Below are 25,040 nucleotides of genomic sequence, written 5' to 3'. Positions count from 1 at the left end.
TTTGAAAGGTGACTGAGGGGTACTATTTAATTCCAGCTAAAAGAACTTGATAAACTCATTCCCACCTGTTTTTTGCTAAAGCCAGTTTTACTGCCACACTTCTTTCAACTCCAAGTTTTTTCAGGACATCCTCCAGGATGCCTTCCAGGCCCTCAAGGTCCCCATAAACAAAAAGCTCCTGTAGCCTTATATACCTAGATTTGAGGGCAGGGCCCCAAACCAACGTTCCTCCCAAGGAGGGGTTGGGGTGGGGGTGGGGGTCACATGAAATCTTGCCCCAGGCCCCTGTCAACCCAAGGTCAAAGGCCTGAGAGCAAAGTATGTCATGACTTACTGACACCATCCCCCTCAGAACTTACAAGGGCATCTTCAGGAAAAACGTTCACAGCGCGTCTACAGCTCTAAATTACTGTAACCAGCCCAGAAAAACTCCCCAACCATTTTCTCTTATCTAGAGAACATATAAACTCTGAAAAATGGGGCTGACTTGGGGTTAAGCAGAGCTCCCCTCTGCCTGACATTGGATGTTCAAACAGCAGATTCTAAACTACAGTTTGTCCCAAGTGGTCACGTTGCCCTGTAGGGGTCAGAATTATTAAATCCCCTTGGGTAATGTAGGCCAGGCACTGTTTGGAATTCAGAATCTGGTTCACACAGGTTATTCAACTAAGGATCAGGTCAGAGGCGGCTCAGTCAGTCTCACACTAGCCCTGGACCTTGGACACCGGTGAGGGCCCACGGCATGGCGTTAGTACCAGTGTCCTGAGACCAGCACCCTTAGACAGGGCAGCCAGAACTGCTGGCCAGGTTCCGCCTTCCAACCACACGTCCCACACAGAAATGCTCCAGGCGGCCCAGGATCCCACTCTACGATCTTTAAACACAAATCTAGACCAGAAGCGCTTTGTAGCATCTTTATTTGAGAAGTCAAAACTGCAGACAGGTAACAATTCCAAGTGTTGATATAATTCAAACTTTCTGTACAGAAAACAATATAACTCCACCAGCCAGCCTCCCCAAATTCTTCCAACCACAGTGTCCATCACAGTCAGCCCCTCAGCCACTGTCAAACCAGAAATCGCAATTCTCTACAATCAGCACACCAGTTTCCCTCGAGGATCACACCTGCTCCACCCCCATTTTCTTCAGAGTTTTTTTTCCAAGACAGAATCATGGGCCCCGTTGGAGACTGGGTAGACAAAACACAGGTACCACCCAAGGCCTGGTTTAAAGGCTGTCATCAGCTCAGAGTCCGTAACACAGTATCAGCACCAAAGAGCAAGATCTTCACCAAGTCTTGTTTCTGTAGCCCCCATCCAGGGACAGCACCACTGAAAGTTTGCAAGACAGCTGGGTTCAGTCAAGTACTTGAAACGGAAAAAATATAGCACCATTGGAAGACGAAGGGCCGGCAGCCACACTTGGTTTGATCAGCTCCACATTAAACAGACAGGTATTTGAATCAGAATTTTCCACAGAGACCAGTACAGAAGGGGAGGAAGTACCTTTGGCCACTATATAAAACACGGAGTGCTCCAAGGCACAGATTCAGCCAATATTTAAGAAAAAAATCATCAAAGCCTCAACCTTTGCTTACAATCTTTATTGAAGTTATACAAAAAGAATCCCCCAAAAGTGAAAAAATACATTATATACAAAACACTTTCCCTTGGGAGGAAGGCTCTGCTCCCTCTTAACATGCAGTGCTTTCAACTGTAGCTCCAGCCTCCACTGTCCCCTCCACTGCTGCCCGGCTTTCAGCCTGATTCTCAGCCTGGAAGATAAATAGGGAGCCTGGGCATAAGTGACCCTACTTTAAGCCATTCTAGCTTACACAACTAAGTAGGCCTCAGAGGAAGTAAACGCACGTCCTTAAGTTCCACTTTGCTCCCTACACTAACAGGGCAATGACCAAAGTAGAAAGCCATTTCTTAAATTCTCTGTAATAGGGCTGACAGAGCCATTGCTGATACATTACAAGGGAAGGAGCAAGCAGAAGTGACCCAATGATCTTGCCGATTGTTTTCTCATACATTCGTTAGAGCGGGACCTGTGGTATGTATATAGGTTACATTTGTCAGAGAGACATCCTGCATTCCATAACCAAACTGTTTCCTGCACAACTTCATTGTTTTAATGAGGGTTGTACTCAAGTAATCCAAACAGGCCCAAGGTGGGGAACATGCACTTGGGAGAACTGGTTTCCCCAAGCCCTGAGAACAAGGGGAAATGAGGCACGAGTCCAAGCCCTGCTTTAACTGCCCACCTCCTCCTCCATGTTTTCCGAAACTTCATTTCCACAGGAGACTGCATCCCCACTGCCTCCATTCACCTCCAGCTCTTGCTTGGCTTTCTTTGCATCATCTTTCCGGGGACTCTCTTCCTCTGGTTTCCTCTAAAGATATAATTATGAAGTCTTCACAAAAGTGCTTAATGTTTTTAAAAGGACAAAAACACTTCCTTAACCCCTCTTCCCCATGGTGCAAAGATCCTAAACAGGATTCACAGCTCTAAGGGTCTCTCCCTAGCCACAGGAGGAGAAGCCAACCTGTACTCTGCAGAATAAATCGGTCTGGCCCTACATACAAATTCAGCCTCACTAATGGAACGGTGGGGTGAGGAGTAGATCTGAACAATAACCAAACCACAAGTTTGAAATCCTACATTTGAATCAGGAAATAAAGTAGTTAAGACTCTCCCACAAGAGAAAAAAACTATCACAAACATAGGCAGAAGGCAGACTCACAGGAATTCAAGTTACCATGTTTCCCCAAAAATAAGACCTAGCCGGACAATCACCTCTAATGTGTCTTTTAGAGCAAAAATTAAAATAAGACTGGGTCTTACATAAGACCCAGTCTTATATTATAGGAAAATAAGACTGGGTCTTACATTAATTTTTGCACCAAAAAATACATTAGAGGTGATGATTGTCCAGCTAGGTCTTATTTTTGGGGAAACACGGTATTAGCAGGTCTGCTGAATGAATGAATGAATTACTGTCAAAGAAAACCTGCCAGCTTCCTAAGGGGGGCGCTGATCTGACCAATCCTCCCCAGCAGCTCTCCTGACAGTGCTTGAGCAAGAGTTGTTCTGTAAGAGATATTCAAGTAAAACTACCTTCACTCGCAAATCATTACCACCTTTGCAAATACCTTTGCACCCAGTTATTAGGAAAGGTACTCCTCATGCATTATTTGGAGCAAAAAAGAAAGAAAAAAAAGAGAAATGACTGCATGTGGATTTACCTTCTTTCTGACAAGGTGGGAAATATCGGTCACACAATTTGATGAGGAAGCACCATCTGTTTGCCTTCTACTGGCAATCTGGCAAAAAGGAAGCCTTCGTTAGCATTGTACAGCTATATATGAGACAAACAGTGAGACCTAATATTAAGTGACCAAAAAAAATAAATCAGGGGCGACCGGTTATCTCAGTGGCTCAGGCGCAGTGCTCATAACACCAGGCAGGGTTGCCGTTTCAATTCCCACATGGGCCAGTGGCTGCACCCTCCACAACTAAATTGAAAACAACTTGACATGGAACTGATGGATCCTAGAAAAACAGTTCCCCAATAAAAATCAATCACCTGAATACTCACCATGGAGACTGAAGAGCCTCCTCCACTAGGAGTGAAACCTGAAGTCGAACTCTCTACCTGTGAAAGATGACAAACCCCAGTGGGTCCCAGGATAGAATCCACCAAGTCAGTCCTACAACAGGTCCCCACCATCCCAGCAACTTACTAAGACCTCAAATACTAGTGGCCTCCATAGAACAGCAACACTGTCCAACCACCTCTACCCATAGGGCCACCTGCCACCCCCCACCTAGCATACAGGCAGAGTGTAGGTATTAAACTAAACCCTCTGTACCCTATCATCCCCTGCAGTGTAGAAAGAGAGCTTACACCCTAGCACCCAAAAGCAGAGCCAGGCAATCCGGGGTTAAAAGCTTTAATACCTCACTAATTTATAGAGGAGTTCGAAGTGATGGAAGCAATAGTTTACTATTGTTATGCAAATACTGTTTGTCTTATACCATCAGAAGAATTTTAACATACAGATACTATCATCCCCATTTTACAGATGAGTCAACTAAGGCAAAGAAATGTTAATAGGCCCATGGTTACACACAGTAAGTAGCAAAGAGAGAAGTCAAACTCAGAGTCTGGCTCCCAAGCGTATTCTCTTCAGCATTGTACACACAATCTACAGGAAGAACTAGTGCTCTAACATTCTAACTGACCTGCAACTCCCTGGAAATCAATTTGTAACTAAGAGTCCTAGCAAACAGAACACCAATATCATGATGCCTTCAAAGACAGTTGAACACGCTATTATCAAACTTCAAAAGGAAACCAAACCAACCAGAGTTGCCTTCAGAGCCAATTCGGCTACATTCCCACTACGCTGGGACTCCTTTGCATCTTCTATCTTCTCTCTAATTTCAGGCAGCAGTTCCTTTAGCTCCTCAATTTCTTTTTCATATTCAGTAGGTGAGCCTTCAGCCTCCTTCATCTGCTCATTTAGTACAGCTACAAAGAACAGGCTGAAGTGATCAGTAAGTTACCACAACTGGATCCACTTTTTAACCTTGTCAATAACTGGATCCATCAAGATCGTGAAAACAGCTGGTGCTAACTCACCCATTCTTTTCTCAATGACTTCAATAGATCTGCTGAACTGTGCCACTGCCTCATCATACTGAGAGTTATACCCATAGGCCAAGCCCAGCTGGTAGTGGGTCTCTGCAAGGAGCCGGTCATGGGCTTCCAGATACTGCTCTTGTAGGTTTAGGCAAGCCTGGAACTCCTCCACAGCTTGGACATAATTCTCTAATGAAGAGAAAAACAGCAAGCAAGCGAACAGCAATTAGTATTCTAGTCCAGTACTTTTGAATTTCAGACCATTCTGTGGAACACGCCTGTTTTACATCTCTTTGTAGCATCTCTAGGACCCTTGATTATATTTTAAAAACAACAACAAACTCATAAAAGACTTGATCAGAGTATCATTCAGAGGAGACTGTTCATGGTCCTAGGGACTGCAGGGAACCCAAACCTACAGTCTTTTAAAAGCCAACTGTGCACAATTTATGATCAATCAAGCTTGATGTTAAAGAATTTGAAAAAGATGAGGGGGGGGAACATTAGGAGAGAAAAATGGAAAATGTATTACCAGATTCAACACTAACTTCTCCGAGTTTAAGATGTGCCTGTGCAGCATAAAGCTGAGCTTCTTTTGTTTCTTGCCTAAAAGGAAAGATGATCAGAAACCTTAAAAGCATTTGTCCAACCCTAATTGGTTTCTATTTTCAGCCACCCAGCTCCCAACCTGAGCCTAGCTAGAATCACCAAGTTTTACCTTTTAAAAATGATCTTTGCTAAATCCAGCATATCCCAGGCAAGCTCTAGGTTCCCAATCTCCTCTTCTTCATTTTCTTGAAGAGACTAAAAATACATTCAAATAATTGGCATTAGAAGTACAAGACAGGCATCTTTAGATTACAAACCTAAATATACCATTCAGTATGGCTTAAAACAACAAAAACCTGATACAGGATTCAAAATTCAGACTTTCTCCCTAAAACCACCTAGACAATGGGTCCCTACAAAGTTTCTACTCCAAGTCATCGCCTTTGTCAGTGATATTTAAAATGAAGTGTTGGGTCCCTGAGAGCAAATGGATCTTTCCATTCTAGGCATGAATAAAGGATCCCCAATCCCTAACCAAGAAATAGCTATCTATAATAATCACACCTATACTAGTAAGCCACAGTCCTACATAAGAAAGCAGACAATGATACAGAACAAGTAATCATTTACCTTGTTTTCAAGAACTGACTCATTGGGTGTTTCTTCAGCCTTGTCATTTTCTTTATCCTCCTCTTCTGAGCCCTCAGTTTCTACAAGCAAAAATTCCTCAGTATTGATAATACTAAGGCTATCTTCTGACTAGTCAGAGATTCCAATAAATATCTGTGAAATAACCTATATTCTGAGGTAGGACAGGCCAGATGCTAAGCCACATCAGTCACATTTGAACTCGATATAAATGTAAGGCCAGTGATTACACTCTAATATTGGGTAATCTTACAGTGTCTATGGTTCAGATCTTCAACAATCAAAAGGCTGAGTGTTTCTCCTAAAAGTCAACCCGCATCTTTCAGATGAAGACAGATTAGCTACTGCCTCTTATTCACCGGCTAGAAGCTCCCATCTACTCAGAAGCAACTGGAGGCATCCTTAAGCCAGTTTCTCTGGTGCCTTTAGATTACTTGTTAGATAATACTAATCACAGACTGAGAAAGTACCAAAAGTTAAAATACTCCAGTCCATTCAGAGCAAGAATGCCCAAGAGACTAGCTTTCCCACAACATATGGAAAGAAAAGCATAGCCCTTACTCTCACCAATGAGCATGCCACAGACTCCAGCCAGCTCGAGCATGTACAGAATTTGAGTGAACAGTACCACCACCAGTTATTTCACTCCAGTACCATGTTAAAATCTGCAGCCATACTGACACCATATTTTACCATATTGACATACACTCACAAGAAAACGGGATTTAAGGACAGGTTGCTAATAAATAGCTCTACACACCAAAGTTCAGAATGTCGTGATTAAAATGGGCTTTTAGGGGTACAATTAATGAATTGGATATAATGTGCCTACCTGTGATCTCTGTCATTAAGCATTTTTAACACAAGCAAAAGAGCTCAAATATTGTCTTTGTCTCCTAACAACCTACCATGAGAATATAAATATGAAAATTAGGCCTAAGAGCCATGAAGTCAGGTTAAAAAGGACTTTTATCAGTCTAGCAATATTGCTTCCGGATGAGAACAGGCACATAAAATTTTTATGTATTATCAAGTAGGACAAACTAAAGTCATCCTCTAAGAGTCAATTATAAGTAGCTAATTAACCTCCATAGTGAACAAGCCCTGTTTTACCAAGTGGCTCACTTCTCTCCTATTGACTATGTAATTTAGTACTTCTGAAATACAAATACCCACCACCACACACCATTATCTTTCCATACCTAAATTTTCAAGTGGTTTGTGTACTTAGTTCCCTTTTGTTAGACTAGCTGTGTGGTTTTATTGACTCTGACGATGAAGTCCATCCTCCAGCAGATATTCAAGTCAGGTGAAGCAGATCTGCGTATTCTTTTAACAGACTCAAAAAACCACTACTTTCTCAATTTGCAGGAGAAATTGACAAAATGGGCATTGTTATTCTAGACACTGTTCTAAATGATCTGGTATCTGTTCCTACTCATACCAGAATGTTAGAAGATGACATTTAATGTGATATAATATCTATTATTTGCAGTTTTACATCAAATTTGTTAAATAGAATTCTTTAGTCTGAGAAAACACTGTTTTTCTTGAGGAATCTGCACCACCTTTATGGAATGGTGGAGAGGGAGGGAGCTAGGTTAATGAGAAAGCCATTACTTTAAACAACACTTTGTAACCTGATAACCTGTACCAGGTATTAATGGAAATGCCCTGTTGTCCATGAGAGCTGTTAAAATATTTTCCAAGCTTCTTTAAAATTGGACTCTTTGTGGTATGCCTATTATTATCCTTCAGAGAAATGAGACACTGTTTTATACTATTTCTCTGATCTTATAGCCTCTTCAGAACAATATGGGTACAGAGCAGTGCAAACCACAAGAATGACACTTAATGGCAAAGTAAAAGCAATCTGCTGATTCTGTTTTCTAGCACTCCCACAGGATAAAGTCAGGTAACCAAGACAGATTGACCAGGAGAGCTTATCTGAGCATGACTGAGCTTTCTGCTTACACTATTAAAATTTTGTTCACTTACCAATCATATCTAGCCTAACAATTAGAAAGAAAGACCAATGATCTTTATCAGGGATATGGACAGTCCAAGCGGTGGTAGGAAATAGGGTTTTAAGAGAGAACCACTGACAAGATTTCTGCAGGCTAGTCTTGCCACGTGAATTCCTGATATGAGGTAAATAAAGGAAAGAAGGATAAAAGTTGCTTTTCTCAGTGTGAGATTCATTGGAAAGAACAATACATTCAAGTCAGATCTAGCGTTTGGAAACAAAAGTAATGTATGTGGGAGAGCACTAACAATGAATGTTACTTGTGATCCAATTGAATAGGTTTTGAACAAACTGGAGAAATATGACATCTCTACTGTAGCTTATGATTTTGAGTCCAACTTAAGAGAGCCAGCAGAGCTTTTTACTATTCTTGCTCACTATCAATAAAGAACAAGACATGGGAGTTTTTTTTTTAATTAAGTTGAGGAATTCAGTTGTGTGCTTTTTCCATAAAGAATTTCTAAAGCCCATCAGCAGCCCAATGGTGCTACCATGTAGCCAATTCACTTTCAGTTACCACGCCTGTGCTGGCTGGAGTGCAGGGACCTGCACATAGGTAGAAGGAAGTTTACCAGAATGAGCTGAAATACTGATAATGAGTCTTTGAAAATCTAAAACTTTCGGGAACTCTTGAAGTAGTCTGTCAATTATATCAAGTAATAATGATTAACTGGTATATACCTGTGGTTATTAATACCAACGTTAGATAAATCTTTAGACAGTAGAATCCTCAAATGACAGTACAACTCAATTCAGACGTGCCAATTATGTAATTACTAATTAGAGGCTTATATATCTTGATGAAATTGAATCACAGTTAAGGCTAAATACTTTACAAAGAAAGCATCCACACTTTATGTTTTAAGTACCAAAAATTTCAGTTTAGCAGCCAAAGCAAGCATGAAATGAGGGGAGAAAGCAGCAAGAGGGCTAATGGTTAAGCTTTTTAATTTTTTGGAGGAGGCTAATTTAACTAATATGAATAAGCCTCTAAATACTTCCTGCAGACTAAAATTAAAAAATCACCAGAATTCTTTCACTCTGGTGATACAACATTCAAGGGCTAACTGTCTTCATTTAAATGGCATGCCTGCTTAAAGTGTACCAATTCAGTGGATTCTACTGCTCTTATCCTGCTTCCTAAAGCAGAGAAAAAGGAACTGTGTGAACAGTAAAAACAATCCAGAGGCATGCAAGTGAACATCCATTCAGCATTCTCTGCCAGCCTAGCCCACTGTTTCCCTACCTCCCCCACCTCCCCCCCCCCAATCCATCTTTACTGGCTAGTTTGGTACAGCAAGTTACTGAGAGCTAGCCAAGTCTCAGAAATCAGAGGCCTATTCTGCAGTTAGTAAAAGCATTAGTTTATAAGCCAGCTAAAGACGACTTGCTTTTGATTTAACTTGCTCAACTTATCAGAACCTTCTTAAACTAGCCCCATTTTCATTAGCCCTTTCCTAATCCAAAGGCAGACGGAAAATCCTGAATGGAAGGCTGACTTTTACCCAGGATTAGTGAGTCAAATCCAGAATGTACTCCACCCACTGCAGCTCTTGCATATCCCGGTTACCTTCACCCTCTTTCATCTGTTCTTCTCTCTCTTGTGTTTCTTCATTAGCAGCTATCTTAGCTTTGTCTTCATGGGATTTCTCAGTAGCCCCCTGGGCTACCTTGGTCTCAACCCCATCTCCAGCTGCCCCAGACTCTTCTACGGACAGCTTAGTCTCCTCCTGATTAGGAACCAACTCTGCCCTGACCTTCTCCTCTAGTCCTGAGCAATCTTTTGTTTCTGCCAAACCTTCTGCATTAGTCTCTGGTTCAATAGGAGTCTGATCTCCTGCAGCTAAGAGTCCATTCACTGCATCATCTTTAGGGAGAAATGTGGCCTCCTGCCCGGGCTTCTCAGAGACTTCTGACCCAGCTTTTGCAGCTGAGGCCTCTGCAGCCTCCGGTGTCACCTCTGGTGACTCTTCAGCAGGAGGCACTTCTTGCCCTACCAGCTGCTCAAGAACAGCTTTTCCTGGCTCGTTTTCAGAGGCAGCTACCTGCTCCTTTGGCTCATCCCCACCCACATCCACTGGACTGACTGTTGGATCTATAGGCTCTGCTTCTACCTCCACTGCAGTGCCCTGCTTTTCTAGAGTCACAACAGACCGCTCTTCTGAAGCTTCTTTTGACTCCTCCTCTATGCTCACAATTACTTCTCCCTGCTTCTCCTGGCCTCCTTTTTCTCTGTACTCTTCTTGGATGTCAGTTGCAGAAATCGATTTTCCCTCCTCAGCATCTGGTGCTTCTTGCTCTGGCTTCCCAGAAGCAGCCTCAGCTTCATTCAGTTCTTCTGGTGCTGCTGCTCCTTTTGCCTCTTCAGTGGTTTCAGTTAACTGATCTGGGGTTGATTCAACTTTTTCCTCTGCCTCTGCAGGCTCACTTATATCCATATCTTCTCTTCCACCCTTCTCCATTTCAGTCTCCTGTTCTTTATCAATTTCAGGCTTTACCAGAGACTTGTCATCTGGTTTTTTTGCTTCTTCTTTTTCTCCCATGGCGTCATAAACCTGTTCTCTCAACTCTTCCCTTGCTTCCTCTACATGGTTAAAGAACATGAAGCATAAACATGTCTTCGAGTTTAATGATAAAAGCATAAATGGAAACTAAAAATACATTCCTTTTAAACCCTCAAATAGCCTGGTTTAAGTTTTAGCAGATGGCCTATAAATTATCTGCCCCTTTGAGAAAAGCAAAGGGATAAGTCCCAGCTAGCAAAGCAACTTATAGCGAAAGAAACCCAAGCTCCTTAAATTAGGTATTGTTTTACTTGAGCATTCTGATTATCAGTTAGGTAGAGATGCCAAGCTTAATATTCTCCAAACATTATAGACCTCCATCTGATATGTAAAATTCTAGAAGCCAAACTCAGCTTAGAAATTTAATTTTCTTATACACAAAAAATGTAAAAGGACTCTGTTAGCATTGCTATTAAAATAACTGAGCTGCAAAGACTTAAAACTTTGCATCAGAAATATGTTTAGGGTTACTGTAATATTTACAACATCAATTTAAACAACAGATTTATTTGGGAAATTATCCTTTCACAAAAGCCTGCAGTCAATTTTACTAATCAGCTACCTCCACTGCAGTCTCCACCAGATGTACGTATCACCCAAGCATCTTAGAGTGACCGTACAGGATAAGAAGAGCCCTATTTCCATCACTTGTACACAAGAAATATACGTCGCATCTCTTGAATGCCACATGCAACTCCACATACCATCTATGTTATCATTATTTTCTACCAGAGATTCTTCTTCTGTTTTTTCTCCTTCCTCCTCTTCTACATGCACACCTTCCAGGGCATTTCCCAACACACCATTCTCCATTCTAGGAGAACAAAAGGAAACAGTACCAAAGGTATGATGGCTAGAACCTAACAATTTTTGAAAGACAGAAATTTTAGTCTTATTATAAACGCAACAGAAGGGTACGCAAATGCAGAGAATATAAAACTGTAAGTACTCCTGCAAAACTTCTAATATAAATTAAGGCTGTGAGAGCAGTTAAGGAAATAAGCAAACCCTTCAGATGACTCATCAAAAGAACAAGATCACTAGAGATTTCCTTTAAGTAGGGCCATTATCTCCCAAACTTCACATCCACTCACATTTCCCTAATTGGCCAAACACATTCTGGCAAGATTTTCATGAAATCATCAGAATGCTCTACAAAACTGGAAAACTTACCAGAACTCAGATTAAATAGATCGCGGATAATTTGCTGGTTTTGTGTAACCTCAATGTATTTTATTCTGGTTATTAATAAATTTTGGTGAAAAACACAACTTCCCAACAGTTAAGACTACTTATGAGTCTTATTTACTAGACATTCTCACTTTCTAGTGCTTTCAAATTGTCCTTCATTCAGTCCTTGCTAAGGATGAATATTTTAGACTAGCTGAGGGTGCTTTTTAAAGGTTCTCTCTCTACACTGGACTCTGCTAAATTATTGACTGTTCACTAATGGAAAGGTCTGTTTCTAATAACCCCAAATTCAAAACAAAAACTATGTATATAACTTTACTCTTTGCATCAGTGCCTTTCAAAACTTCCATCAATATTTCATGCTCGTTTTAAATAGACCATTATCGTGATACAAAACATCATACTTATAAACTGCAGCTTGAAAGACATACCTTGCCAACTCCAGAAGTGATTTCCCATAGAAAAAGAAAGCTTCTCCACACTCATTAGCTGTCTCTCCATACTTCTTACCTCTACAAAGAGAATAAACATTTAAGATCTGAATTAACATCTAGCCTAAAACATTTATTTCTAGTTCTTTAGTTATAAAATGACATTTCTCCAGTAACACATCCTTCTAAGAAACCAATACTCTCCTCTCCGTCTTGCTTTCTAATCAATATCAAAAGGACATTGACCTGAGAAACAATGCATGAATACTGCCTGTTCTTCATCTATATGTTGTATATTCTAAATGACATAGATTTGCTAGTTACCATATATAATGTAAGAGCCAAACTACATTAACAGGTACGTCTTCCGCTACAAGATGGGTGTCTATGTGTGCCAGAATAGTTAGAGGACCTTTGGCTGAGACCTAAAGGATGAGTAAGGTCCATGGAAAGGCATCATGACACAGTGAAGAGCATGGTCTCTGGAGCCAGAATGCCTCGGATCAAATCCCACCTCTAACCTTTAACCAGCTGTATAGCCTTAGTCAAGTTAACTCACAGTGCCTCAGTTTTCTCATCTGCAAAATGGAAATGTTAAGAACTGCTCAAAGAGCTACTGCAGGAGTTAATGTATATAAAAGCATTTAAAACAATGCTTAGAAATACAGATATCACTATATATGTTTTAGCTATTAATATCTAGACAGGGAAGAGGGAAGGTGAAAAATCACACAAGTGTGATCAAAGGGAAAGAGGAGGTACTTTAAGTAAAGTAAGGAGACTGCTTTTCATGGCATAAAGGATTGGCAGAAGTCATGCAAAGTCAGGTCAACTACCAGCCTGAGAGTCTAGTGAGAGTAACTAAAGAAACAAAGCAGGAAGTATTATGATGAAGACCATGTTTAAGGGTAATCTACTAGATTAGAATACTGCATCCCCAATTTTCCTCCTAAATTCCTTTAATGGCTGGAAAGTAAAAATACCAATCGCTTCAGGAATCTAGAGGAAGCTAAGTGTGTTTCTTTGTGCTTAATATTACTTAGATTTTTAACATTTTACATTGTAAGATAACCATAAAATTTTATACAAAATACCTAAATACCTAGCATTAGATAAAATGTGGGCTCTACCCCAGCACACCACTGAATACCAGTTCTTCAGACATGGGTAGTGACAAATGAAGAGGCCAGAGGCTAACCAGGAATCAGATAAGTTTACTGCAGATGAGGCTGGCCAGGAATCAGATGCATCCAGGAATAAGATTCTGTTCTAGATGTTGGAAAGGGAAGTGAGAGGTTGGAAAAAGAATGGACTGCTATGACCTGACTGACTGAATAGAAGGAATGAAGAAGGCTTTTAATCACAATGAGCCTCAAACCTGAAACCCAGCTTTACTATAAGCTTTTCTTTTATAAGGAAAATTTCTTCAATACAACTGTATATAATCCAATCAACCAATTAAGAAACATAACTAACTTCAGTTGCTATTGGTAAAAGTTATCTTAGAGGAAACTAGCTCAAACCAACTCATAGGCTGAAAGGCTATTACTTGAATATTTAATTTACACTTTTTCGCTCTGAAAGTACAGTGGTACATTCAAGTCTTTGACTAAAATAAATCAATTTTGAGGCACTAAAGCCAACCTGTTTCCCCAAGATATAGATATTATATATATGGTAACCTGGTGGTAACTACCAACTTCCTAAACTTCCTAGCAGTTACAACATAACAAAGATACTAAGAATCTATGAAAAATACTGTGCCAATAATAATATTAGTGATAGGGTAACCAATCATGGCTTGCTTGGGATTGAGGCATTTCCCCCGACATAGTACTTCCAGTGCTGAAACTAGAAAACTTCCAGAACAAACCAGGACAAGTTGGTCACCCTAATGAGTGATGACCAGAAAACAAATTACGTTACTCGGAAAAATCAAAGGCTCAAATTGCTCTATAAAACCTACATACTCGTACATATGTAAGTTTTAGTTATAGAAATAAACTTGTACATGAAAAATAATCATCTTTTTAAACTCTTGCACTTTAGTCCTTTTCCCCAAAACACAACTTTTTATGATTCAAATTTATTAGGAACATATATCACATCATGGCAAAACACAGTACTTACAAAAGACTAGCTGCTTCCTGGAATGCATTGACAGCTGCTGGAATATCCCCCATCACCAGATGTTTCTGTCCTAAACCCAATAGTTTCTTAGCTTCACTATCCACATCCAAACTGGAAGAAAAAGATTTTTTTCAAGTGTCAAATTTTTTTAAGTCAACATTTTTTGAATACCTGCTACATTTAAACCATAATTTCTTTAAGCCTGTGAACTACACTGGCAAGGCTTAGCTAACTCACATTTATCACTACAAAAGCAAAAGAAATCTCAAAGGCAACATTTTCAAAGCTTGACTAGAATATTTTCTCTTAAAAGTTTATCTGCTCACAAAGCCTATATTGTATGTTACTATAAATAGTTGCTAATTAAGCAACAAATAAAAAGAATTATAAAAGAACCGTAGGGGCCGGCCCGGTAGCTCAGGTGGTTGGAACTCTGTGCCCCTAACTCCGAAGGCTGCTTGTTCGATTCCCACATGGGCCAGTGGGCTCTCAACCACAAGGTTGCTGGTTCAATTCCTCGAGTCCCGCAAGGGAAGGTGGGCTCCGCCCCCTGCAACTAAGATTGAACATGGCACCTTGAGCTGAGTTGCCGCTGAGCTCCTGGATGGCTTGGTTGGAGCGCGGGCTCTCAACCACAAGGTTGCCAGTTCGATTCCTCGAGTCCCGCAAGGGATGGTGGGCAGCACCCCCTGCAACTAAAATTGAACACGGCACCTTGAGCTGAGTTGCCGCTCAGCTCCTGGATGGCTTACTTGGTTGGAGCGCGTCCTCTCAACTACAAGGTTGCCGGTTGGACTCCCGCAAGGGATCATGGGCTGCGCCCCCTGCAACTAACAACAGTAACTGGACCTGGAGCTGAGCTGCACCCTCCACAACTAAGACTGAAAGGACAACAACTTGACTTGGAAAAAAGTCCTGGAAGTACACACTGTTCCCCAATAAAGTCCTGTTCCCCTTCCCCAATAAAAACTTAAAAAAGAAAAAAAAAAAGAACCATAAATTCATACAGCAAGTTGTACTAGCTAAAAGAAAACTTAAATCAAGAAACATTTAGGCAAACAGGACAAAAGGCAGTGATTTAAAGATCAAGACAATGTGGTAATAGCATAAATAAAAGCAAAAAGATCAAATGGAACAGAATACAAAAAGATTCACTGTGGCCAACTGAAATTCTGACAAGGTCCTAAGCCAAAATTAACGTAAACAGATTATAGACTTTCTAAATCTAAGATTTTAAAACTTGTAGAATATTGAAGAAAATCTTGATTAACTTTTAAGTTTAGCAAATACCTCTTAAATATGACAGAAAAGCACAAACTATAAAAAGGGGGACCAATAACCTACACAGACTATTAAAATAAAAAAGGCAACACACAGACTTGGAAGAAATATTTGCAAAACTGATCTGACAAAGAATTTGTATCTTAAATATATAAAGAACTTACGACTCAGTAAGAAATAACCCAATAAAAATGGGCAACCGATATGAACAGACACTTACCTAAGATATGCAAATAGTAAAAATAAGCAAATGAAAAGATGTTCATGTAGAGCAAATGGAACTCTTTGCTGATAGGAATGTAAAATGGTACAATCACTTTAGAAAACAGTTTGGGAGTTTCTTAAAGTTAGGTATGTACCTACCATATATGACATCCAGGCATTTCAAGGATTTAATTCGAGAGATGAAAATATATGCCCATACTAAAACTTACAAATATTCATAGCAGCATTATTTTTAATAGGCTTAAACTGGATTCCAAATGGATAAACAAATTGTGATATACTACACTATAAAATACCAACAAAAAAGGAATCAACTATTGATACACGTGATAACACGGATGAATCTCAAACTAATTATGCTGAATCAAAGCTGCTATATTAAAAAATAAACACAGTATGATTCTACATAGATAAAATTGTACCAAATGCACTCTTCTACCATGGCAGAAAGCAGATTAGTGGTTGCCTGGAAAAGGAATGAAGTAGAAAGGAGCGTAAGGAAACCTTGAGGTGATGACTGTCGTTGTCTTGTGATAATGGTTTACAGGTATATACATATTAAAAAACTCATCAAATTATTCACTTTAAATATGTAGTTTATTGTTGTCAATTACACCTTTATAAAATCGTAAAAAATATTAAGAAAAAAATCTGGGAGGAAGGGCAAGAATCAGTGATGTCTAAGTTCCATTAATAGAAGTCAAGTTATTTGCAAAGGTAAATCTTTTTTTAATTTACTTTTAATTGACATTCCATTTACCAATATTTTGGCACCTAAAATTGCTGGGCAGAGTTCAAGGCATTGTGGACTTAACAAGAGTGGTATGTGAAGGGCTCACTGACAATGTAAAATTGAAGCAGAGAACTGAAGAAAGTGAGGAAGCAAATATAACATACAAATATACAAATATAGGGGAAGAACACTGAAGAGCACAGACAACAAGTGTGAAGTTCTAATAGGAGCTTGCTTGAAGTATTCGAGAAACAAAACTTTTGTGGTTAGAGTAAGCTAGGGGAAGACTATAGAATATAAACGAGGGAGGGGAAGGGAGACAGCAGCATCATTTGAGTAGAACCTATATGAAGAGACTATAAGACAAAGCAGTAATAGAAGGAGAAGACTGTTAGTAAGAATCTATGCTAAGACTCAGGAAATAGTAGAAATGGTTAGATTCTGAATGTACTTATTTTGGAATTTACTAATGTCCTAGATAATAAGACCAGGTCTTATATTAATTTTTGTTCCAAGATGCATTAGGGCTTATTTTCAGGAGATGTCTTATTTTTTCATGTACAACAATCTACATTTACTCATGTACAACAATCTACATTTATTCAAATAGTCATGTCGTCTTCTTCTGGAACATCATCTCTCTCCAAACCCCGAATTTTGGCTTGAAGTTCTTGTGACTCCATTTCCTATAGAACCATTGGCCCCAATTTCTCAAATCCAGCAATAGAACTCTCCTTAAATGAGCACTTCTTGTCCACGTAGCCTGCTTGTAGTGCATTGGCAACACAGCTCTGTGATTTTATCCCATGAATTCTTCACCCAAGTCACAACCTCTTGCACACTAGGCTTCCTAGTTTCCACGCTGATTTCTCTCTGTTCTATTTTCAATGTAGTCATTGATTTCCATGCGCAAATAGTCCTTAAATGGCTTGTTTATTGCAACATCAAGAGTCTGGAGATAGGCAGTCATTCCTGCGGGAATCATTATTTGATCTATTCTCTCTGCAAGGAAGTTCTTCACGTCTTTAGCGTGATGAGTGCTGGCTGAATCCCAGACTAGCAGACCTCTTTGGCCACCTCGCAAAACAAGTGGCAGCATTAAATCGACCCACTTCCTTATAACTGCTTGTGTGCACCAGGCTCTTTCGGTTTCAAGAACATAAACGCCTGGAACACGTTCAACCTTATCTTTCTTTCCCTTAGTGATGATTAGAGGTGGGGCTTTCTGTCCATTCAGACGAATTGCTAAAATACAGGTAACACATGCACTTTCATAACCAGTGGAGGGAATGTAGATTGACGAGGCACCGCTCTGATCAATTGTCCTTTGAGATCCTTGGCCCATAAACAATGCAGTTTCACCCATAGCAATCATGTTGGAGAGCTGGTATTTAGAAAAGTCGATGCCATCAACAAAGGACTTGAATGCAAGTGCACGTTTCATAACTTCAGTATCTTCCAGCTTGAACAGTGTTATCGATCTTAGAGACAGTTCATATCGCTGAAGGAAGCCATCCAGCCAGTGTTGTAATGCTTTGTCTTCTGGAGATATTTCTAACTGTGGTGCCATTGCAAGGGCAAATGCTTGAATATCAGCCCTACGAACCACCAAAGCCTTTGCTCTCCTGTCAGCAATCCATTCACAGATGATGTCTTCCAGCCCAGGAAATAATGGTTGCCGACCTGATCCATATTTGTGCTTCTTAGCATTTCCCTTTGTCCACCTGTTGACTGAGGTTATCGTACTCTGCGCACCGTTTTCAGACCATTTGGAGATCTACCTTCTTCTCTTTCATAAGATTCTTGCCCTGGGAGTCCCCCACAATTCCTTTCTTGTACTTGACGGAATAGCTCTTTCTTTTTGGACTTACCTCGCGTGGGGGTCAAAATATTATTCCCTTTAAATTACCATTAAATCAAGTGTTAATTGAAGATTTACGAGACAGGAGTGGCAACAAAAATGATGACAGTTAAGAATGATGGTGCACACAAAAGCGATGAAAAATTGCAGGCACCAAAATTCAGAAAACAATTCTTTATTCCATACCAGTGTATTAAGTACGTCCGTTACAACACACGATGTATTGAATTATGAAGATTCATATTAGACACAGTCAAGTCCATTCATTATCAAGCGCACATGTTATTCGTGCGTGTGTCTGTACTCCAACTGGTCATTCGGCAATAAGTCTCGAGTTCATCTGTTTACATAGGCATTTACCTCTTGTCCAAAGGCGCCCGCTTAGGTATTTACAAATAATTATAAATTATATTATCATTTAAGTATTAATGTCAATATTATTTATTTTATAATTCAATATGTCCGCCATGTGTTACAATGGATGTACTAAATGCATCCATCTGACTGACGATCTTAACTGGGGCTTATGTTTGGGGTAGGGCTTATATTACAAGCATTCTTAAAAAATCATGCTAGGGCTTATTTTCTGGTTAGGTCTTATTTTCAGGGAAATACGATAGTACACCAGTAATCATTTACTCTCTTTTGTACTCTGAATAGATGTTCTACTCACGAATGATGATGTACACCCAGGAGCTTAACAACATTATTCACAATAGCCAAAAGGTGGAACCAACTCAAGTATCCATCGAAAGATGAATGAATAAACAAAATGTGGCATATACATACCATGGGATAATATTCAGCCTTAAAAAGGAAATTCTGACAGACGCTACCACATGAACAAACCTTGAGGACTTTATATTAAGTGAAGTCTGTCACAAAAAAAAGACAAATGATTCATGATTCCACTTATATGAGGTACCTAGAATAGTCAAATTCAGAGACCAAAAGTAGAATGGTGGTTACCAGGGGCTGGGGGAAGAGGACAACGGGGACCTGTTGTTTAGTGGGTACAGTTTCAGTTGGGATGAAAATGAGACTCGTTCCACAACAATGTGAATGTACTCAACATTACTAAACTACACACTTAAAAATGGTTATGATGGTAAATTTTATGTTAAGTGCATTTTACTTTTTTTTTTTTAATCACCACCAATTTCATCAGAAGATTCTTGAAATATTGGGATGCTATCAAGCTCACAGTGGTCAATATTACTTCCAAACACTTAATTTTCATTTGAAAGTTCAACTTCTATCACTGGTAACAGATATTCTCAGTTGTTTCCCTTAAAGTGACAAGCTCATTTTACTCAACTTAGAGAAAATGTCTGCCAATACCCAAGTCTCAATGAGTTTGATTGCCATTCTTCCAAGTAGATCCAAAATTCCATGAAAAATTCAATGCTTAATTCAGTTACACAAGTGCTTTTCCTAAAGACAACCATTGTACAAACTTCTGGATACAGAAGTAGTACCCACACACGCTTCCCATTTTGACTCAGATTATACAGCCATGTAGTGAAGGACTAAGAATAAACTTAATAAGCTTATAGCACTTTATTACAAATATTCCTAAGTGAAATTGGAAGTATTTCACATCAGGAACATTCCAAAGTCAAACAGGTAGCAAAAAACAAAAGAACTACTTGTACTGTTTGGTGCCACTGCTTTGACTTACGTTAAGGGACCAGCAGATTTATCCACCACTGCTTTTGTACCATTAGTGCCAATCTCAACATAGTGAAAAACGGCTATTGTCAGAAAGCAAGAAATAACAAGTGGTGGTAAGGATGTGAAGAAAGGAGAATCTTTGTATACTGTTGGTAGGAATGTAAATTGGTGCAGCCACTATGGAAAACAGTATGGGAGTTCCTCAAAAAATTAAAAATAGTACTACCATATTATTCAGCGTACTTACCCGAGAACAAAAACACTAACTCGAAAAGACATATTTGCACCCCGATGTTCACTGCAGCATTATTTACAATAGCCAAGACATGGAAACAACCTAAGTGTCCATTGATATATATGATCGAAAATTATTCAACCATAAAAAAGAATGAAATCTTGCCATTTGTGACATGGATGGACTTCGAGTGTATTAGGCTACATGAAATATTAATAAGTCAGACAGAGAAAGACAAAAGACAAAGACCATATGATCTATCTTATATATGGAATCTAAAAAACAAACAACCAAGAAAACACCACACAAGCATGTAGATACAGAGAACAAATTGGTGGTTGCCAGAGTCAGGGTGGGAGGTAGGAGACTTGGGTGAACTAGGGTTTTTTTGTTTGTTTAGTTTTTAGTTTATATAGATTTTAAAAAGAAAATGTTCATGGGCTGAGTTAATTGACTAGGATAAATGCAATAGGAATATAAATCTTACATTTAAGTACAAAAATCATTGTCGAAATTAGCAGATAAAAAATATATAATGTAGAGCAGCACATATTTTCAAAAATGGTATTTCAGCTAATTATCAGCCAAAATATTTTGTGGCTTCCCCCCAAGAAAGTATTTTGCCATTATCTATGACAATTTTACTCCTCTGCTCAAAACTGCTATGCAACGAATGGTTAAGACAAGAAATGATCCCAGGTGGTTATACAAAGAATTAATTATAAATTTCTGCCTTCATGGGAGGAAAAAAATGCAAATGGTCTTCCAATTATGAAAATAGTTTTGATCTCAGAGAATCTCTGAAAGGGTCTTGGGGACCCTAAGGGTGTAGACTATACACTGAGAACTGCTAAGAACAAGGACTAATATCCAAAAGAAAATATGCGGGTACAGATTTATGACACAGTGTTAAGAAATTTCTCTTCCTATTGCTTATTTACTGGACAATCAAACAACAAAAAATAAAGTATTAATAAAATCATCACATAAGAGCAAGAAGAGAGATGATGGTATTGAATGTTTAAGATAAATTTGGTTAGCAGATGGAAAATGACTTGACCAGGAAGTGTGCTATAACTGGTAGGCAGTACTAAATATCCACTTCAGGTCAGTTGCTATATATTTATAATGTGACTAGTCATGCTTTTTCCAACCATCCTTCATGTTTCTGTCAGAATCAGAGTATCATGCTCCTCAAAAAAAAGAAAAAACAATCACAAATGCTTATAAATATTGGTAACTCAACGTCAGCACTGTGCTGTGGGGAGTCAGATAGACTAGCTACATTTTACCCCTTATGCTCAATCCAGAAATTTAAATATTATGGTATATCCAAAGATTAACCCTCTAAAAGGGTTATGTGAATGTGTGTTTAAGACCAATCCTGAGCAGTACTACTTCCACCCAAAATCCAGACTGAGTCACAAATCATTAGGTAGTATTTCTAGAAGGCATAGTTTAAATAACCAAGATGACAAGGGGATTTAAGACACAACATGAAAAGCATAAAAAAAAAACTAAAAAAAAACAAAAAACCCTAAAGTCTCATGAAAAACACATGCAGAGATATTCTACGGGAAGGACTGAAGAGAATTTAAAACAGTGATTCTCAGCCTAAGTGAACTTAAGAATGATCAGAAAGCTTTTCCAAAACATAAAACCTGAATTCTATTTCAAGCTTAACAAACAAAATCTCTAGGAAGGCAATCCAGGCACCTATCTTTTGGATAAGCTTTCTGCTTAAGTATTATGCTTACCTCTGGTTAAGAACCATGGTTACATCAACATAAGGAAGTAGGTTTGAGCTCAAAATACAATTTAAGACTTTTAAACTAGAATAACAAAACTGAAAATGGCAACCTTACAAAATACAGATCTAAATCAGCAAAAGTATTCAAAAAATAGATTAGCATTTGCCAGGCATATTGTATACCGAGTAAGGAACAGAACTAAATAACTTACTATTCTAGTATTTTAATCAATACAAAAAAACAAAAAACAAAACAAAACAAAAAACTAAAGACATCATTGTCAGGACTCCATATTTTAAATTACAGACAAGTACCCTAATATTCAGTCTTATTTGTTACCTATGAAAAATAACTGCCCTCTCGGGCCGGCCCGGTGGCTCAGGTGGTTGGATTGCTAAGGTTGCCAGTTGGATTCCCATATGGGCCAGTGAGCTGTGCCTCTACAGCTAAGATTATGAACAACAGCTCTCCCTGGAGCTGGGCTGCCGTGAGCAGCCAAGGTTGGCGTGAGCACCCGGCGAGAGCTGCTGTGCGTGGCCGACCAGCAACCAACTGCTTCAGCCGGGGAAGCGCAAGGCTCATAATACCAGCATGGGCCAGGGAGCTGTGTCCTATGCAACTGGACTGAGAAACGACCGCTTGAACTGGAGTTGGGGGAAGAGGGACAAGAAGAGGAAAAAAATAAATAACTGCCCTCAAGTTATATAGCACTCATAGTTTATGTGCCATATATAAATCTAATTGTACCATGTAAAAAAATCTTACCTCTCTACTTTATCAGCAGAGGTAGAAGGGGCAGGAGCATCTTCTTCAATTCTGTAATGAAAAAGGGGGGAAAAAATTAAAACGGAGGTTATTTTAAGCCTGGAAATTAAGTAAAAAATTAAGAAAAATATAATGCTATAAAAAGAGCTACCATTTTATTATTAAAAGCACAACATGACACTAAGATCTTAATATTTACTTAATCTTATTCAAATATCTGTTAAATGCTTATTTGCTAAGCATAAGGTATACCACAATGAACAAGACGGTGTCATACTAGCTTTGAGTTTATGATTAGATGGAAGAGAATGTAGTATTTCTGTTATAATGCCATGTGCATTCCTGACAAACCTCATTCTACAAAACTGCTCACTAAAAATAAGTTTGTTTTTTTTTAAAAAGTTTCCAAGAACATTCATTTTTGAAAAGTCCTAATATGTAAGTATCTTTAAGACATATCATAATGTTTTACTGAAAAGGTTTGGCAATAATGACCAACTCAGTAGCAATGAGTACCTCCTAACACTCAGACTATTCCTGAGAAACTATTTCCCACTAATAGGAACCAAGACTCCACTGAGAAATAATTGATTCTAAGCTGGGACAGGAGAAGTACAAGGGTGAGTCTGGGATAATTTCATGCCAGAAAGCAATACAACTATATTTAATATTACTTAGGGTCATATCTACTTATGGTCATGCCAAAAGGAATTATAAAGCAAATATGGGAAATCCATGGGAAAGCATAGGAAGAGTGCTTTGCACTATTTTTGCAACTTTTCTATATATTTGAAATAATATTTACAAAACATTTCCAAAATTATTACAAAGTATTTACAAAAATATTACAAAAGTACTCAGGAACCAACCTGACTAAAAATCCCACAGGCCAAAAGAAGCGACAATTTCAGCATCAACAAAGGTAACTGCAATGGATTGAAAAACTTCAAATATGTTTAAATCCATTAAGTTCACAATAACACAAAAAGAAAAAACTCATTAGGCATCTTGGGAGAACGACAGACCATTGCATTATTTTGAAAATTGGTAAATAAAAGGAATGAAGGCTTAACCCTTTCTTTACAATACAATTGTGCCTTAGGTAGGTTTCAAGACAGGGATGACTTAAGTTACTACTTAGGGACCCTATAGAGATTGACACCATTCACTTGGTATTAATTTAAATCCTTGCCATTTTTATCTGCTCCATCATCAGTTTTCACCTATATCCCAAAGGCAATATTTAGATAAGGACATCATTTATAAATGTGCCCTCAAAGCACACCAAAGCTTAAAAACAAAGACCATTAAATTACAAATGAGTGCCAAGAATGCCGTTAGCTGTGATGGTGAAATGGAGAAAAAGGAAAGAACAGTGGGAAAAGAGGCAACTTCACTACTGCGTACTAACACCTTGGAAGCATTAAATTAGAATTGGAGTATATACAGAAAAAAAAAAAGAAAGCTAGAGTATGAGAGAATAGACACTGTAGAAGATAAAAGGGCTTTCCATTATCTGTAATAGACAATTACTGAAAACTCCCCAAAAGGTTAAAACAAACAAAACAAATAGAACTGAGTCGATCAGTTTTTCCACATCTGGACTTTCTTGTTTAGCTACACCAAATTTATGAAAATAGATATGAAACACATGGATGAAACAAATGAACAATTAAAAAAGAGCTTACTCAATTCAATAAATAAATTTAAAGATATTTTAGTTTTAGTACCTACTATGTGCTAAGCATTGGAGACAAAGTCTCTCCAGCAAAACAGAGAGGGACAACTTATTTAGAAAAGTACAGAGAAGGTAGAAGAGATTAAATGACAGGTAGGGACTAACTATATTGGAGGCTGAGTCCTAGGACATGACTTAAAGATAAAAAGTTGTCAGCTACTTTCAGCAAAGATCCAAAAATCTTTGCTTTTAACTCCCAATCCTTTTGTGATTATATTGGTAAACACAAGTTTGATGAAAAGGCCTAAGAAATGGGGGTGGGGGGGAGAATAGCATTGAAAATAAGCAGACACTTCACAGCTACAGCCACACAGATGAGGCACAATTTAAAAGGCAGTGCTTTCAGCTGCAGGTAAGCAAGCAGATCTGCCCGGAACCCTGAAATAGCCTGGGATCCTTATCTTAAGTTTGTCATAGCGAGTTATATTCAAATAGTTTCACTAAGGGGTTAATCTGGTCAAATTCCAGCACAGAGCTTCTCAAATTACTTGTGATTGAAGGACCAGATTTTTTTTTATTTCCAGTGAATAAGAGATGGTTTTTAAAAAATATACAGAAATGTCAGAGCAATGTCAAATTTGTTTCTAAAC

The 25,040-nt window shown here is 38.8% G+C and overlaps 1 protein-coding gene across 2 annotated transcripts in view; it reads right to left on the bottom strand.

Moving 5' to 3' along the window:
* Nucleotides 1–898: 898 nt before the first annotated feature.
* Nucleotides 899–25,040, bottom strand: part of NASP (nuclear autoantigenic sperm protein) — a 30,443-nt gene continuing 6,301 nt past the window's right edge. The window contains exons 2-15 of one of the 2 annotated variants that reach the window (XM_019749401.2): nucleotides 22,713–22,763; nucleotides 14,188–14,298; nucleotides 12,058–12,138; nucleotides 11,140–11,249; nucleotides 9,442–10,455; nucleotides 5,828–5,907; nucleotides 5,367–5,452; nucleotides 5,181–5,254; nucleotides 4,649–4,837; nucleotides 4,371–4,537; nucleotides 3,602–3,658; nucleotides 3,249–3,326; nucleotides 2,267–2,395; nucleotides 899–1,774 (exon numbers count right to left, since the gene is read on the bottom strand). In XM_019749401.2, coding sequence (XP_019604960.2) covers nucleotides 1,694–1,774; nucleotides 2,267–2,395; nucleotides 3,249–3,326; nucleotides 3,602–3,658; nucleotides 4,371–4,537; nucleotides 4,649–4,837; nucleotides 5,181–5,254; nucleotides 5,367–5,452; nucleotides 5,828–5,907; nucleotides 9,442–10,455; nucleotides 11,140–11,249; nucleotides 12,058–12,138; nucleotides 14,188–14,298; nucleotides 22,713–22,763 — 2,308 coding nt within the window. In that variant the 3' untranslated portion in view covers nucleotides 899–1,693. The remainder of the gene's footprint in view (nucleotides 1,775–2,266; nucleotides 2,396–3,248; nucleotides 3,327–3,601; nucleotides 3,659–4,370; nucleotides 4,538–4,648; nucleotides 4,838–5,180; nucleotides 5,255–5,366; nucleotides 5,453–5,827; nucleotides 5,908–9,441; nucleotides 10,456–11,139; nucleotides 11,250–12,057; nucleotides 12,139–14,187; nucleotides 14,299–22,712; nucleotides 22,764–25,040) is intronic. The other variant, XM_019749402.2, reaches the window with a different exon arrangement.

This window comes from Rhinolophus sinicus, linkage group LG06, assembly GCF_036562045.2.
Source record: "Rhinolophus sinicus isolate RSC01 linkage group LG06, ASM3656204v1, whole genome shotgun sequence".
NCBI classification, from domain to species: Eukaryota; Metazoa; Chordata; class Mammalia; order Chiroptera; family Rhinolophidae; genus Rhinolophus; species Rhinolophus sinicus.
This window is presented reverse-complemented; position numbering and strand designations above follow the sequence as displayed.